Source organism: Kogia breviceps, chromosome 14 (genome assembly GCF_026419965.1).
Source record: "Kogia breviceps isolate mKogBre1 chromosome 14, mKogBre1 haplotype 1, whole genome shotgun sequence".
Taxonomy (NCBI): Eukaryota; Metazoa; Chordata; class Mammalia; order Artiodactyla; family Physeteridae; genus Kogia; species Kogia breviceps.
This window is the reverse complement of record NC_081323.1, coordinates 83,118,583-83,142,696: the sequence shown is the minus strand read 5'-3', so window position 1 is coordinate 83,142,696 and position 24,114 is coordinate 83,118,583. Positions and strand designations below refer to the sequence as shown.

Genomic DNA, 24,114 nt, shown 5'->3' with positions numbered 1-24,114 from the left:
CCCGTGGACTTGGAATGCGGCTGCTCGGACTTCTATGCGGCAGGCTCCGTGGAGATCTCGGGCATCACCAAGGCCTCTCTGGGGCACCGTTAAACTGGCTTCATTTAGAAAAGAAGAAGAATGCCCACTACACTCGTTGCTAGGCCCTCTCGAGATGTTGTCTCAGCAAGTGCCCGGGCTAGACCTGCGGAGCAGACCATCTCATTTTACAGATTAGGCACCTGCCCACACTCTCCCAGCGAGGCACCCAGAGGTGGGGGCAGAGCCCGACCCACCGCTGTGGCCCTGGCCCCCCTTTGCGCTCAGACTTGGCCGCCCAAAGCCCTCACTGCAGGACCAAAGCCAGCCCCTCGGGGCCAAGCCCAGATCTGCAGGGGATGCCGCATCTACGCTTCTGGGAGAGCGGGGCTGGGTGCAGCCCCTGGGGAGGAAGTGAGCCCCACAGAGTCAGGGCTGAGAAGGACGAGCGGGTTCGTGACCCAGCAGATGTGGAACTGGCGCTAAATATGTCTCCTAGGAAAGCACTCTGTGCCCAAAGGGATTTCTCACCAAATTACTGATAATTGAGGGGAGGGGGGAATGCAAGCCATTGAAATGCCTTGCCAACAAGAAATGGGTGCGTAAAAGTGGCCACCCCTAACGGGAACGTTATACGGCCATTATAAAATAATAGTTTTGTTGAATTTACAATTACACCAGAAATGTATCCGGCATAATGCGAAGTGAAAACTGCACGATACTGAATTATAGACAGCGTGATTACATCTGCAGAGAGCAAACTTATGCGTTACAAAAGTAGGGAAATAAATTTCTATAGGAATTTAATATTATTAAGTTGACTTTTCAAACTAGGTGAAAGGATTGATCATATTAAAAGATGCAAATAACTGACCACTGGGGGTGGGGGATGAAGCTAGATTTTTATCTCGTTCTTTACACCAAAATATTGAAACGGATTAGGATTTAAGTATTAATAATTAAATCATGTACATACTGGAAGAAAATGTGCGCATTTATTACTTTGTTTTTAATAATTTTGGAGTCGAGAGATCTTTCTAAACATAAAAGAAAAGTTATATAAATACAGCTGCCTAAAATTTCACACAGACTTTTGAGAACAAGTAACAGTGGACATTTTTAAACCATCAAAAAACTGGGAAGAAATATTTGCACCACATAAGAAAAAGGGCTGATTTTCTTTATAAACAAAGAACTCTTACAAATTAATAAGAAAAAGAACCAGCGCTACAAAAAATGGGTAAAGGAGTTGAGCAGACAGTTCATACAAAGGGAAATTTTCAGCTTTACTCCAGAGTAAAACTAAGTTTCATTTTATCCAGTGTCGGTACAGCAGAACACTCTCAAATGCTGTTGGCAAGAGTTTAAACTGGTGAGGCTTTTTGTTGGAAAGTTTCTCAATATCTGTCAAAACAACAAAAACAGTTGCACATACCCTTTCACCACTGTAGTTCCTCTGCTAGAACTTTATCCAACAGATTCATTGTCAGAATTATGCACCAATACCTCTGATGATCACTGTGGAATTGTTTAGTAGAAAGGGGTGATAAACCGTCTAAATGTCCATAGAGGCTTGGTTAAGTCAGTTGTTTAATAAGAATGAGGTCGAACTATATATGCTGGGGTAGAACATTTCCACAGTACAGAGATAGGTGAAAAAGCTAGCTGCAGGATACCATGCTCTAATCCCTTTAGTATTAAACGAAAGGGGCGGGGGCTGTTTATTACACTATAATATATCACATCTGAGTTTATATTATGCTACAGTATATTACACATTACATTGTATTTCTATACATATAGAAAAATTCTAGGGCTTCCCTGGTGGTGCACTGGTTAAGAATCCGCCCGCCAATGCAGGGGACACGGGTTCGAGCCCTGATCCGGGAAGATCCCACGTGCCATGGACCAGCCAAGCCCGTGCGCCACAACTACTGAGCCTGCGCTCTAGAGCCCACGAGCCACAACTACTGAAGCCCGCACACCCAGAGCCCGTGCTCCGCAACAAAAGAAGCCACTGCAGTGAGAAGCCCACATACCGCAACAAAGGGCTCGCCACAACTAGAGAAAGCCTGCACGCCCCCAACAAAGACCCAACGCAGCCCAAAATAAATTAAATAAATTTATTTAAAAAAAAAAAAAAAAGAATGCAGAAGCCCTTTATTGTTTTTAAAAAAATAGTAAAGAAAAATTCTAGAGAGCTACAAAAGAACTTTGAGGAGTGCCCGTGGAGCCAAGGGAAAGGACATTTTACCTTCCATGCTCTTATAGTATCTGTGGTGGTGGTTTTTTTTTTTTTATTTTAACACAGAGCATTTATTAGTTTTATAATTGAAATATCTGCAAACACAAGCAGTGCTTTTCCATAGATTTCCATAAATTTGGGTACCTTTTTTAACTGTGCCACTTCTACTTTTCCGTATTCCCAGGTTTCTTCTTTATGAGAGCATGTGTTATATTCATATGATGTAAAAATAATAAACTTATTTTTAGAGATTTTTCTCCGATGAGGAGGAAGGAATGCTATTTATTGACCAGGGAATTCATTTGGAGATCATGGGAAATATAAATACGTGGAATGTGGCTGCAAACATTCCGAATGTCCCCATTAGGTATTAGAGTTGCATTTGCATTCCATCCCAACAGAAACGGAACAGCTGTCAAATCTCTTCAGTACATCCTTTATTCCAACAAATTCCTTCATCGTGTCAGCAAAATGTAAATGTATCATTCTTCTTGGGCTAACTTCAGGAAACAATGAGTGCATGATGATGATTTTTTCTTCCTTTTTTTTTTTTTAAATATCTGGCATTTCAAGAACGAGCTACATTTAGGATAACTTTCTAGATCAGGTGCCTCACGTCAAGTCCCACAGGAAATACACCTCCCCTCATGTGATGTGCGGGTACAGAGTCTGGGTGTTAAAGAGCAAGGCATCAGGGCTTCTGGCATTACGAGTTTGTAACTGGCCGCGAGCCTGTCACCAGCCGTGTGAGGATGGCTCGTCGCCGTAGCTCCAGAACACACAAGATGTGTGAGTCGCTAAACAAGATGACCAATCTGGCTTCTTCCTCTTCCTTTTCAGAAAACTGCAGGAGACCCAGATGTCCACCACCTCAAAGCTGGAAGAAGCCGAACATAAAGTCCAGACTCTGCAAACAGGTGTGCTATTCTGCCTGCCGGTCAAGCTGCTACAGGCCAGTCTGACCTAGGGCAGGTTTGCTCCACCTCCCAGTCCCTCCAGGTCCCCTCTGACAGCTGTCACCACCACCGCCGCCGCCGGTGAGCCTGGAGGAGGGAGGGAGCCCACGCCCCAGCGTGCCTCAGACCCCCCTCCTCCACAGCTCCCCACCTCGACTGCATGAGTCACCCACACTGAGTCGTTCCTGTCGAGGTGGGAGGCTCTGAATCCCATTTGCATCACTGCCATAAGCCATCCTTTCTTCCTGCTCTTTTTCCAACAAACAAGTCTAAATCACCAAACTGTCAAGGGCTGACATCTCATTTGGAACAATAATGAGGGCAAAAAAAACCCTTATTTCTACCCTGTGAAGTTAAGAAGAACAGTAATAGCAGACCTTTAAAACTTCAGATGCCAAAAAAGGTTATGCTTAAGTTTTTATCGCTTCTTTGAACTTCTTTCTGCCTTTTTTCTTTCTCTTCTGCAAGAGAAATGGCACTATATATTTAATTTAAATGTGGGGGGAAAAAAAATCAGAAGACGTCATAGTCCAAGTTTTAAAAAAACACAAATGACAGAGTGGGAGAAACTAATCATAACAAATTCACAGTCAAATAATATCCAAAGAATATAAAACTCACCTACAAATCAATAAAAAGAGATAAACCGTCCAGGAGAACAGTGGGCTAAGGATGAGAACAGGCAGTTTGCGGAAGACATACACGCGGCCAATACACATGTGAAAAAATGTTCATTTTGAGCAGGCAGGGAAATGCTAATTAAATCAGTAAAAGATTGTTTTGCCTGTCAGACGGTCGATTTTTTTTTAATTGATAATTTCCAATGTTGGTGGAAGTATAGGAAAATAGTCACACTCTTAGTGTTGACGTGAATGTAAATGGCCTCTTGGGAGGCCAGCTGAGTGATATTTATCTGAAGTTGGAACATCCGTGCTCTTTACCCAGCACCTTCCTTCCTAGGCGTCCTGACTCCCTGGGCACGTGGCAAGCCCTGCACAAGAGCCAGGTTGTTACTGCCATGGCCAGTGTCCCGGCACGGAGAGATTTCCATATGTCTGCCGAGGGCAAAGGGCAAATCTTAGAAGATACATCTATCATCCTATTTATGAAGGGGGAGGGGTGTGAAATATATATATACACACACACGTACACTTAAATATATATGCAATTAGGTGTGGAAATATTTTTTAAATAGTGAAATTTATTTAAAAGCAGGAAACTCACACAATAAACTAGTTAACAGTGTTTATCTCAGAAGAGGCGCATGGGATGAGGTGAGGTGGCAGTGGAAGGGGATTTTTCTGTTCCATGCTGTGTATACTTTTGTAATCTTTGCCTCCTTTGAAATGAGAATGTATTATTACGTGTATACTTTTTCTATCTGATTTAATGTGAACAATTCGTATATTATGGTTTTATGTCCTCTGCCTTTCAGCTCTGGAAAAAACTCGAACAGAATTATTTGACCTGAAAACCAAATATGATGAAGAAATTACCGCCAAGTAAGTCTCTGCCTGGCTCCCTCCATCGGCATGCATTTGGTCAGGGGTCACCCGACTTTGCTAATCCATGAAAGATTTCCCTGCTTCACCCTCCCGTTTATTGACTTTGCAAAGCGGTACGGGGTTTCGAAGATGCTCGGCCTCTGAGCTGCTGTAAGGAACAGGGTGTCGTTCCCATGACTTGCTTGCATCAGTTTAAAACCCAAGATGTGCCAGTAAGCTCTATCTGGTGCTCTCAGAACGAGCCTTCCAAATGACACTTTTTTCCTTAATTGCTGTGAAGCCTGGCCACCACTGTGCCTTTGTCAAAGAAAGTTTGAAACAGAGTCAGTGTAGAGAAGATGTGATACTTGGGACATTTTGTGGAGCTTGGTCTATGCCAATAGCGTCACCTTTTACCTGTGCCTTCACTCCTACACAGGTGTACTTGTTCAAATCCCACCTTACGGTGCTGGGCGTCCGTGTGCGGACACACCCAGAGGGGGCGTGTGTCTTTGGGCAGGTGTATCGCACAAGGGTCTTGTGGGGAGGAAATCAGTGTTGCGCGGCAGGTACACTGTGGCTAGCCTCCCCTCCACGCAGACACCAGGAAGCAAGAAATAATGTTGACGTAAATCAAGAAAGATGAAGGAGCAACAGATCATCCCCTGACAACGCCAGGCTAGAGTTGGAACAGCTTTTTCCTGTCCCGCCTCCCCCAGAACCCCATGCGTCCCCAGCACCCACCCCACCCCACCCCAGCCTGATAGCTGTGTCTCCAGTGAGAAGCATCGCCTGCTGTGCTCACACCGGGCCTCAGTGGGCACTGGCGTGTGGGGCCGCAGCTCTGAGCAGCGTCGCCCTCCTCCCCGGCGCCTGCCTCGTGTGCGGCCCTGGTACTCGGCACCCCTCCGTCCCATCACCTTTGCCTTTGAGGTTGCTGCTGGGCCAGCTGTGCTCAGGGCACGTTGAGGGGGCAGTAGGGCGGCCCTTGACCTTTGCTCTGGGTTATTTAGCAGCTCGAGATCTTGAGAGCCCAGCTACCCACGTCTGGTGGTCAAAACCAGTTTTGACCATGAGCAGAGATCTTCTGCACAAAGACTAAAACATCCTGGTCAGTCTGGGCGACTCGGGCTGACTTGTTGGCATGTCTGATCCCGGGGGACCCTGCCAGATCACTGTCCCCTCTCGGTGTGCTGAGATGAGACTTTAGGTGGCACAGAAAGAGCCGGTTCTAAGGTCCCGTGACCGTTAAAATTGCGCTTTGAAAACTAGTGGTTCTGGTATTAACCCTTCCAACCCCGGGCATCAGTGTCAGTGGGCCGGCAGGCGTGCGTCTCCGCTCTCCCCTCCGAGCCCACAGCCTGAGAGTTCCTCGCCCCCCAAGACGTACCCTCCGAGGCACCAGGCCAGCTGCTGTCACCCTGCGGTTCCTCGGTGTCCGTGTCCGGGTTCCCTCTTCTGCCCGCGTGTCATCCTTGTTTTTCTACTATTTCCGCCTGGACTTTATTCTACTATGTAGGGTGTTTTTCTCAGTAAATTCGATTTTTAAATATTATAATGTTTTAGTCTGATACATAGCTCTAGCCTTAAGTTTATCGCATTTCTTTTCGAAAAGGCTTTGATCTGAAGGTGCTGTGCTAATTCCCTGATTCATTCACTCTTATCCACATCATCTTACTTGCTGACAAAATTCATGATGACTTTGGGGGTGATAAATTGGATGATTTCATTCGTTTCTGTTAATTTATTTTTGTTAAACCACACCTCTTTCTAAAAGGCATAGATACATCTTGCATAGCTACAATCAACCAAAGTTGGCTTTATTATACACTTAAAAAAAAAAAACTTTTGTGAACCCAACCTCTAAGCCCATGGTTTTCAAACTGTGGGTCACAATCGCGAAGTCACTTTAGCGAGTGGAAACTGGCTAGTTGGGTAATAAATAGAATATAAAACAAAATAATGGAATAGAATAGAAAATGTCATGGCTCATGGCACACAGTAAAGTTAGGCATTGTTTTGTGACACTTTTAACTCGTGTGTAAATCTGAAAGTACAGAGTTATTGAGCCACAGCATAAAATGTAGTTCTTCCTGTGGATCTCAGTCAAAAACCATTTCGAAAGCCGCTGCTCAGAGACTGTCACCAAAGCTCGACTTCCAGAAGCCAGTGTCTCCCGCCGTGTTCCCCGCGTGCACGGGGTGGGGGGTGGGGGGCAGGTGTACCTACTGCCTGGTGACACCAAGCATCTGCAGAAACTATTGGGAGTTGACAGCCAAGAATGCCACCTGTCATATGATGGCTAAGTACTGGGCCCTGGCTGAGAATCACAACTTCTTACTTCCTTCTTGGGCTTCTAAAAAGCCACACAGAAAATTTGTGTCCGTGTCATTGGTTTGCCTTAGGGGGTGAGGAAGCAACGGTACCGAGAACAGCCATCCAGGAAGGACTTAATCCTCCCCTGCTCGCGGCTGTTGGTCTCTAGGGAGGGCACGTGGTGGCCAGGAGCGCCAGGGAGACAGCAGGAGGGAGGAGGGGACGTCTTGTCCCTGTCCCCAGCCTCTCCCTGCCTCACTGTGCTCGGGGCCAGGGTGATGCCTGGGGATGATTCCCATCTCTCAGCCAGCCAAGAGCTCAGTCGCCTGTTTCCACGTCATCCTGCTCCCTGGGAGGGGTCAGAGGTGGCTTGAGATGTCGGGGTGATTTTCAGTCTTCAGTCTTGTCCTAAGTTACCATTTATAGATGCAGGGACCCTGGGCTTTTCCTAAGCCACCAGCTCTGTCATCTGACAGGTAAGATCATTAAATCTCAGGTCACCTGCATCAGCAGGGCTACCCAGGGGAGCACCAGAGGCCGGTCCTCCTGCCCCCAGACCTCTCCTTGAACTCTGAGCCCACCGGCCTTTGCGGTGGTGGTGGACGGGGGCTCAGGGAGAAGTGTCTCTAGGCTGTTTCCCATCACATCGGTGTATCTTGAGTCCAGAAAGTTTCTTTTCCCTCCAAATCTAGATGAGAGAAAACCCACACGTTACTTGCTCATTTTCACTGAACTAGAGTAAAAGTGAGAATAGAAGCAAAAAGCATGGGGGTCGGTTGTCCTGTCACGGAAAATGCTTTGCCTCTGGGCTGTGGCTCTTGTTACCAACTGCTGACGGGGCCGCGGGCGCTCTCGGGGTGTGTCCCCTCCTGTGATCGTAGCAGGAGGTCCTCGTCTCCTCCAGGGACAAGCCAGGGGGCAGAGGTGTGGCGTGCACGTGGGCGCAGAGAGAGAGCGCGAGCCTCATGGGCGCGCCTCCGAGCCACTCATCAGAGGCGCTAGCGTTCCTGGACGCCTCCTCGGGGAGGCTCGGTGGCCGGGGTGGGGGGGAGAGAAGCTATTGCGAGCCAGCGTGACCCCTGCTGTGATGGAGGGGACGTGCGTTAGCGCAGCACCTGTGCCGTCGGGGTGTCCACAGAAGACAGACAGCCCACTCTAGCTATGTCGGTCAGGAGAGAGTTTAACATGGGCACAGCGGGGACGAGGGAGACCAGCGGGGTGCGGGCACCCGGAGCGCGCACTGGCCGCACCTCACCCCGCCTCCATTTGGGGGGGGCCACCTGGAGAGGAGCTGTGGTCCCTGGGAGGCGACGGGGATCCCAGCAGTGCCAGCAACCCCTGACCTTACCCTCCTCCCCTCCCCGGCCAGGGGAGGAGCGGGGGGAGAGGGAGCTGGCGATGGGGATGTCGGGTCTCCCAGTGCACACCACCCCACCCCTCTGGAGTCAAAGGAAAGGACCGTGGAGGAAGCCTTCCTGAAAGGGCTGACCAGGGGCTTGAGGCCGAAGGACGAGCCGCGGCGAGGGGTTGCTAGAGGCAGAGGAGGAGCGCCATTGTGCAGACACCAGGGCGGCGAGGCCGATCTCCTGGAGGACCAGCCCGAAGCTCCGGCGGTGGATCTGCCAGGGCAGGTGGGCACGGCGGGCTCAGGGGCTGGACTGAGGCTCGGACGGGGGTTGGCGTTTCCCAAGTAGAAATGGACGGCTGCCACAGGGCAGCCTAGGGCCAAACCCTTACTGTAAGTGGTTCCCAGAGTAAGTAAGCCACAAACAATGTAGAGAATGGCCTGAGATAATAATTGCTACTTTCTTTTAACTTCGGAGACAATCGCTTCGATCTTGGAGAATCCCACAGGGAGCTGCCCCCTCCGCATTCTTCCCCCCTTTCATTTTCTGGGAAAGGTCTGTCACTTTACCATCTGCTTCAGGCCCAGCTGACGTATACTGTCTGTCTTAGACTAGACAGCTTTTCATTAATACGTACAAATATAAGCCCGCCAGGGGCAAATCTCACAAATGGTCTTAAAACATTTCAAAACAATGTATCTTCTCCCTTCGAAAGGAGGGCTTTTAAAAAATGTGTTGACAGAAAATGCAGGAAGGGGATGGGGGAGGTACTGTGGAAGGTGGGCTTTGAGCGGATTGCCGGGGTCCGCTGCTCACCCTCTGTGTGTCCCTGGATAAGCTAATCGACCTCCGTGACTCTCTTTTCTCGCCTGTACAATGGGCGTAATGGTAGGACACTGGGGGGCTGTGGAGAGTAATGAGGAGGTGTGCGTGCAGCGCCCGGCACGGTGACAGCCGTGGTCACCGTCACTGATGGCTGTCAGCTACTCTATTGTCGACGAGTAGAGGCTGTTCCCGACAAGCTTGCCCTGGGCTCGGGTGCGTGCGTTTCTGAAATTAGACCTGCCTGATCGGCATCGTCTCCGCAGGAGGTTGGAAGAGCCCACGTCGCCTGTCCGTCCCTGGGAGATGTCACCAGGGTGACCATCCCCGCCCCCCACTTGGGACCGAAGGCTGCAGGTCAAAGGCAGCGAGGCCGTCGGGCGCCCCCGTTGACTGGGTGCAGCCCTCGGCCTGCGTCAGCTGGACCGGCCCGGCTGGCTGTGGCGGCTACAGCAGCAGGAAAGTTTTCCATGTGTAGGCTTGAAGCGAAATGTAATTAGCCTTTATGTGCAGAACAAGGCCTCATTGATGAATACAGCTGGTCTTTGTTTTGTCCTGTCATTGAGAGTGGGAGGTAAAGTGCTCTTCTTCATGTTTATTAATGCAAGGTCCCTTAGACAAATGGCAAGCACAGTTTACTATTTGTTGGAACATCGGGGGGCTTGCCAAAACAGTTGCTGTGGAAGAGGATTGCAGGGTTTCAGATTATAGCCATTTCTGGGTTAAATAAATGAATTATTTCTCAGCTTTTTTTTTTTTTTTTTTAAAGTCAAAAACGTACGTCCTTCTCAGCTGGTCAGGCTGTGTACAGATCTTCTGCCTTCTCTTAGCAAATAGAGATTTAGCACCCCACTTGACATAAACTTGGAGATTCTAGCAAAGTCGAGCAGGTTGGACTTTAAGATTTCAGTGGTTCCCCAGGATGGCCTTGGAGGAGGGCAGACAGCTTTGGGGGCCCCGGGAGAGAGGCCTGGACGGCTCTCCCTGCCCCCCGACTCCACGCCTGTCTCCTGCAGCTGTTCACTCGTAGTTGGGCTTAGGTGGCCGCTGCCCACGGTGGGAGGAATGTTGCCCTCCCTCCCAGCCAAGATACCGGCATCCTGGACGCAAGTGCAGGAAGTCCCATTTTTGCTCAAGTCCACGGCCACCTCTTTGCTCTGTCCCCCGGAGTCCTGGTTGCAGAAGGAGCTTCAGTTGTAACACACACAGTCAGCTTATTACATTCCTCTTGACTTGTGGGCGGAGGCTCTGAGCCTCTGATGAAAGAAAATATTGAATTGCACTGAAATGCTGCATTTTTTATAGCTAATGTTAGTCTTAGAAGAATTTGCACCTTCCAAACCTTTCCTGCCGGTAAAATTCATATTTCTTAAGGTTACTCATGTTGTATTCCTTGCCTGTATGCTTTTTAAAAAGAACCACATGGTATGCACACATACTTACATAGTATATTACAAAAGAGATGTTTATGAGGAACTTCACTTGGGTTCATTTCAGAGTATTTACTCTAGCGTGTATATAAACAAGTGTATAATCACAAAATGCATTATGCTCTGAGAAAGCAGAAAACTCCCAGGCGAGCTTGGCTTAGGGCTTTATTGAAATTGTCTAAGGGAGCCTGTACCCTGCATGCACCCCGTGTTTTGGAGGTAGGGGATGCCTGTGTCCCAGAAATGGGCGTGGAGGACCTCAAACGAGATTTGAAAATTCACGTGAGGATGCCCACAGTTGAAGCCTCGACGGGGACCAAGACCGTCCATGCATCCGGGTCACTCTGGACTATATGTCACGGCACCTTTTTTTTTTTTTTTTTTTTTTTTGCGGTACGCGGGCCTCTCACTGCTGTGGCCTTTCCCGTTGTGGAGCACAGGCTCCGGACGCGCAGGCGCAGCGGCCACGGCTCACGGGCCCAGCCGCTCCGCGGCATGTGGGATCTTCCCGGACCGGGGCCCGAACCCGCGTCCCCTGCATTGGCAGGCGGACTCTCAACCACTGCGCCACCAGGGAAGCCCTCACGGCACCTTTTTGCATGATACCTTGTTTATTCTTTCCAGCAGTGGTGGAGGAAGTGTTTGTTGTGTTCGTAGCATAGACAAGGAAACAGTCCTGGGAACGCAGAGGCAGGCCTCAAATCCAGTCCTTTGGACTCAAAATCCAGTGCTCTCTGCACCCCCCCCCCCCGTGGCCTAGAAAGTCTCTGTGCTATCTTCAAAGGGTTGAGTTACCGAGTGCCGGGTCACCGGGTGACCGGCCTTCTTGAAGGATTTCACGTCTTCTCTCCCTCCCGACGAGCCCCGTGGTATGTACCCCTCGTAGACCGATTTCTCTTTTATTTGTTTTTTTTACAATTCCACATGCAAGACTCAGGAAACTGGGCCAGGTAGAGCTCAGTAAGCGGAATACTCACGTTCGACAGATTGTGCTTCCCCGATTGCATTTGAAAAGACCAACCTCAGTGTCCGGAAATGGAGTCTCCCTGCTGTACCTTTAAGAATGTAACATTTTCTATTTCCTGGCTTTTTGATGAGTCAACAATTTCCAGTACGGGTTGCTGTAATTATCCTGGTTAGATTAATTTCCCTAAAAATAGAGAAGCAGCTACTTTGATCGTTTCGAGGGGATGGACTTGAATAAAGAAACCCCTGTCCCTTAAACCTGAGAGAGAAATCAAACTTGCTAGGAACAAGTGATACCTTTCTTTTTTTTCCCACACCTTATCTGCAAAAGGGTGTGTGCATTTTGTAGAATTCCTGGGATTTCCCCTCTCTCTCCAAGCATTTTTCTTCACACCTAAAATTCAGTGCCTGCATGAACCCTAAAGGGTTTTCCTTGGCTTTTGCACTGACTGAATCTGTTTTGCCTTTTCCAAGTAGTACAGCCCTGATCTGGAGTTTTCCCCAGTCTGGGAACTGCGTAGAAAGTAGGGCGTGGCTTCATATTTTCAAATCCAGGTAGAAAGACCTCTGAGTGCCAAGGATTCTTCACCTGTTCCATGGACTCCATGGTCTAGAAATTATAAGGCATCAGTGAGAACTGGCAATCTTTACCTTTCCTCCCTTCAGCTAATCTTTTTTTTTTTTTTTAATATTTATTTATTTATTTATGGCTGTGTTGGGTCTTCGTTGCTGCTCGCAGGCTTTCTCTAGTTGCGGCGAGCGGGGGCTACCCTTTGTTGCGGTGCACGGGCTTCTCAGTGCAGTGTCTTCTCTTGTGGAGCAAGGGCTCTAGGTGCGCGGGCTTCAGTAGTTGTGGCACAAGGGCTTAGCTGCTCCGCGACATGTGGGATCTTCCCGGACCAGGGCTCAAACCTGTGTCCCCTGCACTGGCAGGCGGATTCTTAACCACTGCGCCACCAGGGAAGTCCCCCTTCGGCTAATATTAAAACTGTGTTAAAATGCAGGCATTCACAACTACTGAGCCTGCGCGTCTGGAGCCTGTGCTCCGCAACAAGAGAGGCCGTGATAGTGAGAGGCCCGTGCACCGCAATGAAGAGTGGCCCCCACTAGCCACAACTAGAGAAAGCCCTCGCACAGAAACGAAGACCCAACACAGCCAAAAATAAATTAATTAATTAATAAAATGCAGGCATTATGTCAGGTGCTAGAACTACTGAGTAAAGAGGGCAGGGAGGGGCTTCCCTGGTGGCGCAGTGGTTGGGAGTCCGCCTGCTGATGCAGGGGACACAGGTTCGTGCCCCGGTCTGGGAGGATCCCACATGCCGCGGAGCGGCTGGGCCCGTGAGCCATGGCCACTGAGCCTGCGTGTCCGGAGCCTGTGCTCTGCAACGGGAAAGGCCACAACAGTGAGAGGCCCACATACCACAAAAAAAAAAAAAAAAAAAAAAGAGGGCAGGGAGAGTTAACAGGTGTGATATGCACACAGACATTCCTCACACACTGCACACAAAAACACGTGCCACACACGTGTACACATAGCTGTCCTATATGCGTGTGTGTATAAACATGTTTATGAATATGGAGATAGCAGTCACATTCATCCAGCATCCTTGGAGGGGATCGTGTAGAGAGAAGTATTCATAGGCTGCCACCTGGGTTTGGCACGCTTTTATACAAATTTTGGGTTTTTAATGATCCTTGAAGTTCTTCTGATCCACCGTAAAGGACAGTCTTGGAGAACTCACAGTTTGAGGCTAAAGGAAACACGTAAGGGACTGTTGGAGAAAACGTCCATTTGCAGAAGATCAAAGCACAGCAAATGAGCTGCAAAATGGGCATCGTCGCGGGCGCTTTCCTGCTTGTGGGGCTCGAGGAACAGGATGGGCGTGTCCCTGCAGACCGCCCAGAGTTGGCCAACGTCGCCTGACCTGCCTCGGAGGAGGGCCCTCACCTCGGCCCCTGCACACCACGGGCCCACTGGCATCATCGACACATGGGGCTTTTGTTGAATGAATCACTCTGCGGGCGCCTCCGCTGTGGAGACGGGTGGATCCAGGGGTGCAGCCGAGGACCAGTCTCGGCGGTGCTGAGAGCCCGACCCGCAAGTCCGTTTGCTCTCCGGAAGGGCAAACTAAGGAAGCTGTTGGAGTCTAGGAAGAAGGCAGGAGCCACCGGAACCTTTGAAGTGCTTCATGAAGACAGAATTGTAATGGAGGCCAGTCTGGAAGGTTCACGCTGCCTTCTGCCCTCAGTGAGATTCCTCCCAAAGCCGTGCATTTCTGACCCCCACGCCCGGAGAGTCACTGGCTGCAGTGGGGGCCGTGGCCTCACTGGGCATTGTGACACTGCACATCTTTGCTTCCAGAGTGTCAGGAAGAAGGGGATTTGACACACCCTGGCCAGTCAAGGGCCCTTTGAAGAGAGGCAGGAAGGCTGGCGGAAGTGAGCAACTATCTTTCGCTTGGAATCGCCCCACATCAGTGAAGACTAATTCCTTTTATGTGACATGTCTTATTTTTAATTACGAAAGCCACACGTGTTTATTATATGAAATTTAGAAAATTCTAGAAGATTTTTAAAAATAGATCATTACTTATTATCCCACAACACACAGATAACTCTTAACATTTTGGCATATTTCCTTCCAGTCTTTTTTCTATATGGTGCTCTATTTTTTTTTTTTTTAATTTTTACAAATGGCGTCAGACTGAGACTCGGTTTTCATTTCTAGTTTGTTTTTTTTCTTTTTTTACTTGCCACGTAAATACGTCTTTCTTGTCATTACCTATTCTTCAGAAATGTGATGCGTGCTGCATGATATTCCATCAGTAGGTGTACCGTGAGACGGTTACCCCTCGAGTTCCCTGTTGTTGGGGAGCCTGATTTGTCACACTGCCGTCATTGCCGCACAGGTTTAAACTAGGAAGCTTCACACCTGCCCTGTCTTTTTGTGCCTTTACGTTCTGCCAGTGGCCGTGGCACCTTCCGGTGGCTTCCCTATGGTATCATCAGACGAGGGAGTTTGGGGCCCCAGAATTCTCTGAGGGCCCCGTTCCCAGACTGCTGTTCGGTGATGCTAATAGATGTCCCAGCCTCCCCTGGTTGGTGGACAGTGGAAGGTGCTGGGCCTAGATTCAGGAGACCCCGGGTCGGATCCCAGCTCTGTCGCCGCGTGTGGCCAGCACAGCTCCCTCCCCGGGCAGCGGCAGTGTCCCCATTAGCAAAACAGGAAGATTGCACTAACCCACAGGCAGGTTTGAAGAGCCTGACCATTTCTCGGCCTCTTGAACTTTATCACCCAGGTTCTTGCCAGAAGCTGGGATCTCCGATCCTCTCCCAGCAGGGCCTGCACAGCCATTCGCAGAGGGGCCTTCGGGGAAGGGGCTGTCCAGCGTGTGGGGGTGGGGTGAGCCTCAGGGGAAGAGCCCAGGTCTCAGGGTCACTACAGGGTTTGAGTCCTGGTGCTGTGAGTGCAGACACCTTGGGCAGGGCACCGCCTTGCCTTACTCTGGCCTTAGTTTCCTCCGGAGCGAAGTGCAGCCCTCCGCAGAGAGCCGGGAGCAGCGTCTGAATGCACGCCCTCGGGAAACAGGGCTGCGGCACTGCTGTCAGCTGCAAGGCCCCCTGCCTGGCCCATTGGAAAAAACGCTGGTTCACTTCCCCCACCATCAGGTCTCTTCCAACCCTAAAGAACCCCATCGTTTTCCATGTCTGACCTGGGAGGATCAGTCTGTCTGCATCACAAGACCTCTGTATTTGCATGCTGCAGCTGTGGACTGAAGCGCACTGTTTGGTGTCACAACATCATCCTAAGAGACTGTGAATTTAAAAGTCTTAACGAGTTACCATTTGGGTGCTGCTAACACTGGCCATAAAAAGTTCCAAGTTCAAATGATTGCAGGACTGTTAGTGCCTTAACCACGGAATAACCACCGTCGGAAATCTACGTGCCATGTGTGTGCGGGACCCACTTTCTTTTTTTTTTTTTTTTTTTTTTTTTTGCGGTATGCGGGCCTCTCACTGCTGTGGCCTCTCCCATTGCAGAGCACAGGCTACGGACGCGCAGGCTCAGCGGCCGTGGCTCACGGACCCAGCCACTCCGCGGCATGTGGGATCCTCCCAGACCGGGGCACGAACCCGTGTCCCCTGCATCGGCAGGCGGACTCTCAACCACTGTGCCACCAGGGAAGGCCAGGGACCCACTTTCTAAAGCGAGAACAGCATGGTTCCCTCCAGCCACACATCGGGGCAACTCAGCGTTCAGCAGAGACCTGACTCCACGTGTCCTGGAGAATTTGGGGGTCCCTGGGCTGGTGTAAAACAAATTAAGAGAGGTGCCAAACATCTGGGCACAGGCGGGGATGTCTAGGGCTTTTGTCCTGGGATTCTAAAAAAACCAAACAAACAAAAAAAAAACTTTGGGGAGCTAGCCTTCAGAATGAGAAGTTTCCTATAGGAAAGCGAGAGGGAGCTAGATAATTGAACTCATTGATTTCCTTCACGGCTTGTTTGCCCTTTCATTCTCTTCCTGAGGTGCTGTTTGTTGAGGAATGTCTCCAATTGCCAGAAAGACAGTGGGGTGTCTCATATTTCCCCACCGGCTCTCCTTTCAGCCAGAGCCGAGCTCTGAGGCGAGCCTGCGGTATGAATTTTTAATGCACAGCTTTATGGCATCACTCTGGCAGCCCGGCCGCATTGCTCTCCTGAGCTTTGAGATTTCATGCTCTGCTGAACAGAGCAAAGACCGGGGGCCTTCAGCATCAGTGAGGATTAACCCCCAAGTGACCACATGTGTACCTTCTGATGTCCCTCGAGGTAAACCTAAAGGAGCTGCGAGAAAAAAAATTCAAACTCTGTAGTGTTTGGAACGTTATCAACATAGCCTCGGCGCAGAAACAGCATCATCTTGAAATTTCATGGGATAGCGTATATTTTTAGCTTTTCATTTATCTTTTTTAAGTTGGACTGTTTTCACTTTGATGCATTTCTGTGATCTTTCCATCCTGAAAAAAAAAAAAAAAAAAACCAGTTTGTAGGATTTACAGAACATAAAGATTATTAGATACTTCCGTTTTGCATGGAAAGCCCCAGTGTAATTAGAAATTTAGAATTTGTCGTCGATAATGGAAAAAGGACCAGTTATGTAAGTGGTTAATTCTGTGTGTAGGCATATGGTTGATTGGCCCTTTCTTCTGGTAGCTTTCTGTATTTTTGAAAGTTTCCAAATTAAGGGGAAAATTTTTAGAAAAAGTTGTCTATAAAAATGGCTTGAGTTTAAATGCGTTAGGGAAGGAGGAAGCCTTCGATCAGCGGTGGTGCCAGAATAGCTAGCTAACACCCAGAAGATGAGAGTCAGGGCAGAGCCCCGTGCAGAGTCAAGCCTAGATGTTTTAAATATTTACACATGAAAGACAAAGCGATAAAAACATTAGGAGAAATTTTTGATGGATATTTTTATAATGTGGGGGTGGGAAAACCCTTTCTAAGCACCATGGCCAAGGTAGAACTCACACAGGAAACTCCCAGCTTGCTGGTGATTGATGACTGACTGGTAGATAGACTGGCAAAAATATTTGCCTTGTGTATGACAGAGAAAGTGTGTGTGTGTGTGTGTGTGTGTGTGTGTGTGTGTGTGTGCGTGTATATATACAGGCACACCTCGTCTTATTGCACTTTGCTTTATTGTGCTTCAAAGATAATGCATTTTCACAAATTGAAGGTTTGTGGCGACGCTGCATTGAGCAAATCTGTTGGTGCCATATTCCAAAAGTATTTGCTTTACCTTGTGTCTCTTTGTCACACGTTGGTAATTCAGACTTCAAAATTTGAGACTTTTTCGTTATTATTTTATTTCTTATGGTGATCTGTGGTCAGCAATCTTTGATGTTACCACTGCAAAAATATTACAGATCGCTGAAGGGTCAGATGATGGTTAACATTTTTTTTTAGCATTCAGGTATTTTTTGAATTAAGATATGTACGTGTCTTAGACATGCTGTTGTGCATGTAACAGACCACAGTCTAGTGTAAACATAATTTTATTTTGCACTGGGAAACCTAAAAATTCGTGTGATTCACTTTATAGCAATATTTACTTTATGGCGGTGGTCTGAAACCAAGCCCTCAGTATCTCTGAGGTATGCCTGTATATATAAAGAGCCCTTACAAAGCAATAAGAAAAAATTTAATACCCAAAGAGAAAGCTCTCCATTTTCTTTTTTTTTTTTTTTTTTTTAGTTTTTATTGGAGTAGAGTTGCTTTAAAATGTTGTGTTAGTTTCTACTGTACAGCAAAGAAAGCTCTATATTTTCAAATCCAACTCCTTGCTAGACATATAGGCATCTCAAACTCAAGCGATCTCATGATCCCTTCTGACTTCCCTCTAACCTGCAGGCAGCTTCCTTTCCATTTTTTTCCCTCCCTCGAGCATACGTGGTCTTCCTTTATTCCAGAGACGGAAGGTCCTTCTTGACCCCGCTGTCTAATCCATATTAATTACACCTCCTTGAGGCCTTCTCATTCCTCAAGTCTTTGTCTCCACTGTCACTGCAATAACTGGGCTTTTTTCATCTCTTGGCTTCGCTCCTTCAATATCTTAACATTGGATCTCCCTGCTGCCAATTTCTCCCTGGACTAAGCCGTCCTCCAAGTATCTGCTAAAAGTATCTTTCCAAAATATAAATTTGATCCTGTTGAAATGAGTCCTTAAAATCTTTCCATGGTTCTTTCTTGCCGCCACTGAAAAAATGATGCCATAGCGCCCGAGATGCTTCATGACACAGCTCTGCCTCCATAACCTCATTTCCTACTGATTCTAACCCACTCTGTAGGATCGTGGGCCTTTCCCCAGCTCACCATGCTCCCACACCCCGATATATAGCTACCAGCCTTTCTTCACAAGCACATCTCTGCCCCTCCACGCCCCGTTCCTGCGCCCACACTTAACAGCCTCTGTGTGCCTGTGAGAGGGGGGCTCTGGTCTCTCCCATTCCATGGAGAGAATTCAGGGCTCTTGATCTTCACTGAATCTGACTGCAATGTAGCATTTCCTTCCATTGCGAATCAAGTCAACAGACCAGAACAAGAACAGACCTGTGACTTTGCTGCAAGCGGAAATCCTAGTATTTTCACATCACATCACAGTCCTTGCAGATACCTCAAAGACCGTTTATCTCCACCGCTGCTTCAAAATGTCAGTAGTTCTTAGACCTGCCACGAGGTTCGTTATGTGGCGCAACAGTAAAGAAGAACGTTTGTTACAGGGACTTCCCTGGTGGTCCAGTGTCTATAAGACTCCACGCTCCCAATGCAGGAGGCCTGGGTTCCATCTCTGGTCGGGGAACTAGATCCCACACGCGTGCCGCAACTAAGAGTTCGCATGCCACAACTAAGGAGCCCACGTGCCGCAACTAAGGAGCCCTGGAGCTGCAAAAGGAGCCTGCCTGCCGCAACTAAGACCTGGTGCAACCAAATAAATAAATAATTTTTTTTTTTTTTTTTAAAGAACATCTGTTACTAGATCACAGACTTGGGGGTTTTCTAGTATTGTAGTAAATGCACTTGCAAATATTTATTTTCCTTAGGAAACTGATGTATTTAAAACATTATTCCAGGAAGGAGGTCCATTCTCTTCACCAGAGGGACCACAGCACCAGAAAGGTTAAGCATCCACATCAGATTGGCAGCATCTTGAGGGTGGCAACTGGACCTTCCTCATTTTTTGCCCTGGCACTTTGCACAGTGCTTCCTACGTTACACAGGCTCCTAGTAACAGTTTGTTCATGTGGTTTTCATAAAACCTACCTCTTCCGGGTATGAAACGGTTGGGGCTGAGATGGGCCTGGGTCAGATCCGCACATGCGTGGAAGCAGGTGGTCCCTGCTGGCTGTGCGGGGCGAATGCTTCCTTGAGGGACCGAGGACGCCTGCTGGCCCCCAGGGGTCTGCACCTCACAACCCCTCGACCCCCGTGTGAGGCAACGTGGGTATTTAGGTCACCGGAGGGCGTACGCCATCAGCATGACATGGGCCGTGACTTTAAGTCAGCCACGGGAAAAGGACAGGCATCAGAGAGCCTGCGGCTGGCAGTGGTAATGAACAGGAGGCGTTGTGTATTTTCAGTCAAAGCTAAGGGACGTTTCTCCCTTCATAAAAATGGAGGCAGCACCACCTATGTCAGGCAGTGTCACCTGTGTCATCGGTATCAGTGCCACCTATGTTGTCGATTCAGTAAGTCTCTCCTGAGGGCCTCCTCTGCACACAGGGCACTGGTGGGGCACTGGTGGGGCTGCAGTGCGTCAGGGCTCAGTCTTTGCGCTTGCTTAGCCCTCTCCCTGGGAGGCTCACTCACCGCCATAACTAAACTCCATCTCCCTGGCGCGGACTCTTGTGTTCACGTTTCCAGCCCAAACCTCCCCCCCCCCCACCCGCGGTCACCTCCAGGCCCAGCAGCTGCCCTTAGGCGTCATCTCAGCTTCACCCGGGTGAAGACCAACCCCTGATCTTTCCCATCAAACCTGGCAAAGGAGCGGCCGGAGTGATCCTCCCACATTGTAAGCTGGTCCCGTCACCACTCTCGGAGCCCTGAGGGCCTCCTCCTGGCGGGCTCTGTCCCCTTTCCCACCGTATTTTTCTCTTCATGACACACCCTGTGTTTGCCGGGGTGCTGAGCTCACCCCACTCACCAGGCTCCAAGTTCCGTGCATCGTGTTACCTCGTTCACCACTGTGTCCCCAGCGGCTAGCGCCGGGCCTCCCGGGCGCTTGAAAGATGTTCCCTGGGTGAACGAAAGCAAGGGCCCTGCTCTCCTGGAAGCAGTCTCTGAGCAAACAGCAGGCTGCCACATAATAGTAAACGTTGAGTTAGTGTCGGTCCTGCCAAGAAAATTAAAGCAAGTAAGAGGAAGGGGCTGTGGCAAGAAGGGGAGCGGAGCGGCGGGCTGAGATGGGTGGTCAGGGAAAGTCACTTGGTTGAGAATTAAATGTCACAGCCTGTAGCGGGGGCTCTGCTCTGTATGGTGTTGAAATGGAACCCACGTGTGCTTGCTCTGCTGTTCGTCTTTATTACGGGCATCTACTCAGAGATTATTTTAAAGGAGCGGGAACCTTGGGCCCGGCCCCGACATGAGAAGGCTCGTGCTGAACTATAGAACCCGCCCCCCAGTCCGGTCAGACGAGAAAGTAGGTGGTAGTTCCAGACGTCTTCTGGAAGGGCAGGGTATGTGGTGCCGGGGAAGTTCCACACATCTGCAACCTGTGACACTGCAGCTCCAGCCCCTACTTTGGAAGCACTGGAATCCGGTAGATCGCCCCTCGTCACACAGGTCGGTGACTCCTGGGCTTGAGTGGATTCCTCGGAGCATTGGTCTAGAATGCAGATCCCTGGGCCGCACCCCCAGGGTGTCTGGCTCAGAAGGGCTGGGAGGGGACCCAGGACTCTTCGGCCCTCCGCGCACGTGGGGTCTGCTGGCCACGCTGTGGGAAACGCCGATCCGGTTGGCTGCTCTTGTTTGGTTGTTGGTCTTGGGTTTAAGGAAAGAGTCGTCCAAATGAGGACAAAAGGACGGCGCTCTGATGGCCCCCCTGGGACCCCTGGGACCCCTTATCTCTGTCCGCCCCAGTGCTCAGGTGCTCACCTCTACGGGCCACCAGGTGTGTCAGACCCAGCGTCTGACGCACCAGCGCGGGAGCCCCTCGGGGGCTCGTCTCTGGGATCCCAGGCTCCGGGGCTGTGCCTGGCACACAGCAAGCGTCTGAATCATCCTTGAGTTCACGTGCGTACACCTTCCCCACATCATCTCAGGTCATTGCCTTTCGGGCTCTCGCACAGCCGCTACCTCCCGCCCCTTACCCAAGGGTCTAAAGAGCGAGATTCTTGGAACGTCATTTGTTAGAACGTGTCTTTAAGAGCCCACAAAGGGGAGGGTACAGGTGGGAGGTACACGCTCATGGCGGGGGTGATGGCTGCAGCCGGCACGGCCGCCACACCTGTCCCCACCGCCTGCCCAGCCCAGGCCGCTCTGTGAGGCTCTGCTGCGTGGTCTCCGGCACACCTTTGAGGAGTCCCAGGGCCAAGTGTGAAAATACCAGACACGGGGTTTTCTGATTCATAATTCTCAGGAGGCAGCCAGGTTGCTGGTTCAAGCCTGGCAGAGTGCACTCGGTGGCCTGGGAGAGCCCCAGGGTCTGAGAAGCTCCAAAGTGACGTGAAGGGCTCACCGGGGCAGGGCTGGGTGAAGACCGCTAAAGCCCTCTGCTCTGGTTTTCTAGAATCCATCCGAGTTTTAATTGCTAGGTTAGTCTGTCTTTTATTACTCTTTAAAAAATGAATGCAGAAGCTCTTATATAGTGCTATGGAAAGATCTTTTACATATGTGATTCAATGAAAAAAGCCAGGTTCAGAACCGTGTGTCTAGTATGCTACATCTGCTTGTGCATTCACAAAAAAAAAAAAAAAAAAAAAAAAAGTTAATGTCTAGAAGGAGATCTGGGGGACAGGGAGAGGGAGGCTCTTTCACTGTAACCTTTTCTGAATTTTGAATATCAGATTAAATTAGAACCTATTGGGGCTTCCCTGGCGGTCCAGTGGTTAGGACTCCTCGCTTCCACTGCAGGGGGCACGGGTTCCACCCCTGGTCGGCGAACTAAGATCCCGTGGCCAAAAATAAGTAAATAAGTAAATTAGAACCTATTTAGTCCCTCCAGCGCTGGAGCCATCAGGAGCCCCTCTTCTCTGTAGCTCAGAATCACCAGGATTAAACAAGAAAGCACTTTTTGAACCATCTCTGTGAACGCGCGCATCTTTAAAGCAATTTGTGCTGGGTCTTCAGTGAAACGTGCCTCCAGACCCCAAGAGAGGAGGTACAATGTGCAGGTGCCAAATCCGGGGGCGCACCTGCTTCCACCTGCCTTCCAACAGCGGCCCCTCGGGCAGGTCTCTTAACCTCTCCCGGCCTGGGTTTCCGTCCTGTAACGACGTCTGCCACCCCATGAGTTCCTAGGAGTGAACAAAGTGCTCTGTGGTCTCCTCGCCAGGGTTCAGGCCGTAGTAGCTGCCACTATCATTATTAATATCTGATACCGTCCAGGCTGGCTCCTGTTGGAAAGCTGGCAGTGACCATGAATGCCAAGTGCACGTCCACTGGACCTGTCTCTGTTGTTTGCAGTTAAATAATTAGCCATCCTTGTAGCAAAAAAGGAAGTCTGAGATGTGCTCTGTCACTACCTAACCAGTTCTGTGACCAGGAACACACACGTTTGTACACATCTCGGGTGCGCACGGTTCTTCACGCGTGTGTCACGTGGCTGTGCCCACTTTGCCACTGCGGCCGGACGTGCTCAGGACGTCCCACTCTGCTCACCCCCCTTTGTCCTTTCGGCCTGATATTATTTCCTACAGTTTTTTTTTTGTTTGTTTTTCAGTTTTTGGCTGCGTTGGGTCTTCGTTGCTGCGCGCGGGCTTTTCTCTAGTTGCGGCGAGCGGGGGCTACTCCTCGTTGCGGTGCGCGGGCTTCTCATTGCGGTGGCTTCTCTCATTGTGGAGCACGGGCTCTAGGCGCACGGGCTTCAGTAGTTGTGGCACGTGGGCCCAGTAGTTGTGGCGCATGGACTTAGTTGCTCCGGGGCATGTGGGATCTTCCCAGACCGGGGCTCAAACTCATGTCCCCTGCATTGGCAGGCGGATTCTTAACCACTGTGCTACCAGAGAAGTCCCTTTCCTACAGTTTTTTTGTTTTGGTTTGGTTTGGTTTTTTGGTTTTTGGTGGGGGTTTTTTGCGGTACGCGGGCCCCTCACTGCTGTGGCCTCTCCCGTTGCGAATCACAGGCTCCGGACGCGCAGGCTCAGCGGCCATGACTCACGGGCCCAGCCGCTCCGCGGCATGTGGGTTCTTCCCGGACCGGGGCACGAACCCGTGTCCCCTGCATCGGCAGGCGGACTCTCAACCACTGCGCCACCAGGGAAGCTTTTTCCTACAGTTTTTTACCACACCTGCTGATCTGCTGATTTGTCACTTTGATGGCAGAATTTTGTTTTCCTCTCTTGATGAATTAGACTTTACATAACCATTCTTGATTTGCCAGCATTTTGGTTAGTTCGGTTTCTCATGGTGAATTTTTTGTTTAGAAAAATAATTTTTTAAGATATTTTTCAGGGGACTTCCCTGGCGGTCCAGTGCTTAAGATTCCGCGCTTCCACTGCAGGAGACGCAGGTTGAATCCCTGGTCAGGGAGCTAAGATCCTGCATGCTGTGTGGCACGGCCGAAAAATATATTTATATATTTTTCAAGAAGAGAGATCATTGGGCTTCCCTGGTGGCGCAGTGGTTGAGAATCCGCCTGCCGATGCAGGGGACACGGGTTCGTGCCCCGGTCCGGGAAGATCCCACATGCCGCGGAGCGGCTGGGCCCGTGAGCCGTGGCCGCTGAGCCTGTGCGTCCGGAGCCTGTGCCCCGCAATGGGAGAGGCCACAACAGTGAGAGGCCCGCGTACCACAAAAAAAAAAAAAAAGAAGAGAGATCATTGGGGCAAAAGG

The 24,114-nt window shown here is 49.8% G+C and overlaps 1 protein-coding gene across 8 annotated transcripts in view; it reads left to right on the top strand.

Annotated features, from left to right (window-relative positions):
* The window catches only part of CUX1 (cut like homeobox 1), a 374,916-nt gene that overhangs the window by 235,522 nt on the left and 115,280 nt on the right, over positions 1-24,114 (top strand). For all 8 annotated transcript variants that reach the window (XM_059038133.2, XM_059038134.2, XM_059038132.2 and 5 more), the window contains exons 7-8: positions 3,104-3,180; positions 4,655-4,721. In XM_059038133.2, coding sequence (XP_058894116.1) covers positions 3,104-3,180; positions 4,655-4,721 — 144 coding nt within the window. The remainder of the gene's footprint in view (positions 1-3,103; positions 3,181-4,654; positions 4,722-24,114) is intronic.